The sequence below is a fragment of the Apium graveolens genome, chromosome 9, assembly GCF_009905375.1.
Source record: "Apium graveolens cultivar Ventura chromosome 9, ASM990537v1, whole genome shotgun sequence".
NCBI lineage: Eukaryota > Viridiplantae > Streptophyta > Magnoliopsida > Apiales > Apiaceae > Apium > Apium graveolens.
The window spans coordinates 246,400,087-246,403,527 of NC_133655.1; the positions used below are offsets into that span (position 1 = coordinate 246,400,087).

The window sequence follows — 3,441 nt, forward strand, 5'->3', positions numbered from 1 at the left end:
AAACTTTGGGTTTAAAATTTGGTAGTAATTTGACTTAAAATATTTTGGTCTGTAATAATAAAGATGTTAGATGTTGTCCAAACTTATTCCTGTGGGTCCAGGGACTGTGGTTAAGGCTTGTAGCTTTAATATTCTATCTATTCTATAGTACTTTACTGTTTAATTAATATTATGCATATTTATGCTAGTTAGTAGTGTAGGTCCATGACAGTTTCGAGATGTGATCGCTGCCAACAAGTTGGTAATATATCCAAGAGAGATGAGATGCCTCTTAATATGATGCTTGAAGTTGAGATTTTTGATGTTTGGGGAATCGACTTTATGGGGCCATTTGTCTCATCCTGCAACAATTAGTATATTCTGTTGGCGGTTGATTATGTATCTAAATGGGTCGAGATGAAGGCGTTACCAATCAATGATACTAAGGTGGTGATTAAATTCCTTCATAAGCATATATTCACGTGATTCGGCACTCCAAGAGTCATAATCAGTGACGAGGGATCGCATTTCTGCAATCGCAAGTTCACTACATTGATGGAGAAGTATCACGGGAATCATCGTATTGTCACAACTTACCATCCTCAAACTAATGGGCAAGCTGAAGTGTCTAATCGGGAGATTAAACGTATCTTGGAGAAGGTGGTGAGTCCATCACGAAAAGATTGGTCTTTGAAGCTAGATGAAGCAGTTTGGGCATATAGAACAACATTCAAGACTCCTCTTGGTATGTCTCCTTTCCAGTTGTTGTATATGAAGCGTGTCATCTGCCTGTGGAGTTAGAGCATAAAGCATATTGGGCTTTGAAGAAGCTAAATCTTGACATGGAAGCTGCTGGAGAGGAAAGAATACTTTAACTAAATGAGCTCGAAGAGTTTCGACTATAGGCTTATGATAATAATAAAGTGTACAAGGAGAAAGTCAAGAGATGGCATGATAGGAGATTAGTGCGCAAGTCTTTTGTGCCCGGTCAGAAGGTTCTATTGTATAACTCTCGTCTCCGACTTTTTCCGGGAAAATTTAAGTCGAGGTGGTCAGGTCCATTCACGGTCAAAACTGTGTTTCCACATGGAGCTGTGGAAATTTTTGATACGCATCCGAATCAAGCTTTCAAGATGAATGGGCATATATTGAAGCATTACTTTGGAGATACGGCGAACCGCGAGGTGGTGAGCGCCATTCTTTCAATAACTTGAATCCGAGATTTCACGTTAAGCGAGTGACGTAAACTAAGCGCTTCGTGGGAAGCAACCCATGTTTGTTGTATAGTAGGTTAGAAAATGAAAAAAAACAAACAAAAAAGTTTGATTTTCCAAGAGCCCGGCGCGCCCGCGCCAAAAGCGGGGCGGCCGCGCGTGGTAGGCAGAAACTTGGGGCGCCCGCCCGGAGATGGGTGCGGCCGCGCGGCAGTTCTGGAGAAAAAAAATAGAAAAATAGAATAGAAAAAAACAAAACAAAAACACACTCAGCCGAGTTTTATCCTTATTCTACCCTAATCCAACCCTGATTCCTATTCCTAAACAATTATAAAACCTACCCATTCCCTCACCTATCCTATTTATATATATACATCTCTTATATACATACATCTTCTTACTCTCTTAAAACCCTAGCTTTTCCTATACACTACTCACACCCAAATCTTTATTCTACTATTGATATGGCACCTAAAAGAGCAAGAACCGCTGGGAGTAGTAGCACTCATCCATCGTATACCGAGGATTCTAGCATGGGTGGTGCGGTGGCTAGATTTTCTTCTCTGGAGGTACAAGCTGAATTTACGAGGTTGTTGTCCAAATCAATTGCGAATGAGAGGGGTTTCTTACCCACTGCGAGAGATGGAAAGCTCTTGGAGATGATTATGGAGTTGGGTTGGTAGACTTTCTGCGAGGTTCCTGCTGCTGTCCTGATGAGCATTGTTCGGGAGTTTAATGTGAATGCAAGGGCGGACGGGAATGGGTTTTCTGTAGTTCATGGATTGACGGTGGATTACACGTCCCTGGCTATTCATCGGGTCATTAATCAACCCGCGAGGAAGCCGATGCAAGAGGATTGGGTGAACAAGTCTGGGGATGAATTGGATCTTGATTACATTTTGGTTGAGTTGTGTGTTCCGGGAACATAGTGGAAGTGCAAGAAGGGCATGAGTGAGCCACTCACTTTTCTGGCTGCATGCATGAACAGGTATTGTGGCGCCCTCCAAACCCGGGTTAGAAGTTTGGGATCCACACACACCTTATTTATATCCTGCTTAACAATAATAAAGATAATAATAATATGCAGTGACCCTACTTTCCAACTAGTACGGACCACAACAGGTTAAAGTATGCACACAAGCCAAACACACATTTATATTACAAACCGTTCAAATCCCAACTATCCAAGCTCAGAACTGAGTATTAAACATTATTACAAACTTTTATAAACTTAAATTACTCCAAAAGGTGCCTACTAGCTTAACTCGATCAACCTGAACCCCTAGCTCTCGCGCTGGACTGGGGATCCTCGTTACCAACTGGTTCCTTCTTAACTGGAAAAGAACATAAACAATATTACACAAATGAGCTAACTAGCTCAGCAAGTCACAATGACAAAACTGAGAATAATGATCATCAAATAAAAAGGGTTATGATATCAAGTGAACATTGAATTATGATTTAGAATTGGATATTACATTTTCATTTGAAAAACCATGGTTAGGCTGTTGATCAGTCACGCACTAACCCCGAGCAAAGCACACAACACTACTCTAACTATTGGATCCAAGGCACACATTGGCCTAACTTGACTATTTATATGGTTTGACCACGAATCTGGTCCATAATTTTATAAAACAATCCAATTATAACATAACAACAGAATAAACAATTTAAAATAATAAACAGAATCATAAGCAACATTGGATATTTAATAAGGAAATGGTTTCAATCTTTACAAGGGATCAGTATGGCAATTTCAAAGCTTGACTGTTTAGTGATGAAAGAATTGGATAACAAAGAAATCAATATTTCAGGGTTACAAGGATTTGGTATTTAAAAGCATAAGGTACAATAGGTTGAATATGTAAGTAATCCGGTTCAGTGCTTGTTATTCAGATTGTATGTATTTGTGGAGTAGTATCGTATATTTGTGGTTCGTATCCGGGTGTACAACAATCAATGGTTTAGAAAGAATAAGCTTTACGACTCAAGATCAATAAATGGAATCAGGGTTTAGGGTTCAGTGCTTCAAAGCACTTGCAATATAAAACAGGATTATCAATCATCTACAATATATCTCGAGAAAGTTCAGAACACTTACCTGGTACTAGCTTGCTATACTGTACTATCTTCCAATCACAACCGTCTTACTCCTCGACTATCTATTTTCCTTTCCTATGCCTTGCCTCTTCTGCTCATATATTATAAGCATCTATCAATATTTAACACATACGATTTTATTCGA

General features: G+C 39.5%; 1 protein-coding gene across 1 annotated transcript; it reads left to right on the forward strand.

Moving 5' to 3' along the window:
• The first annotated feature begins 534 nt into the window (after positions 1-534).
• LOC141686113 (uncharacterized) lies at positions 535-1,193 on the forward strand. Its single transcript, XM_074491170.1, has 2 exons — positions 535-642; positions 885-1,193. The coding sequence occupies exons 1-2, from the start codon at positions 535-537 to the stop codon at positions 1,191-1,193; spliced, it is 417 nt and encodes a 138-aa protein (XP_074347271.1).
• The last annotated feature ends 2,248 nt before the right edge of the window (positions 1,194-3,441 follow it).

Bases quoted from the DNA above. Each gene is read 5' to 3' on its own strand.
- LOC141686113 (XM_074491170.1), top strand. From the start codon at position 535: ATGGAGAAGTATCACGGGAATCATCGTATTGTCACAACTTACCATCCT. The intron at 643-884 runs GTGAGTCCATCA...TTTCGACTATAG, and splicing joins AACGTATCTTGGAGAAGGTG to GCTTATGATAATAATAAAGT.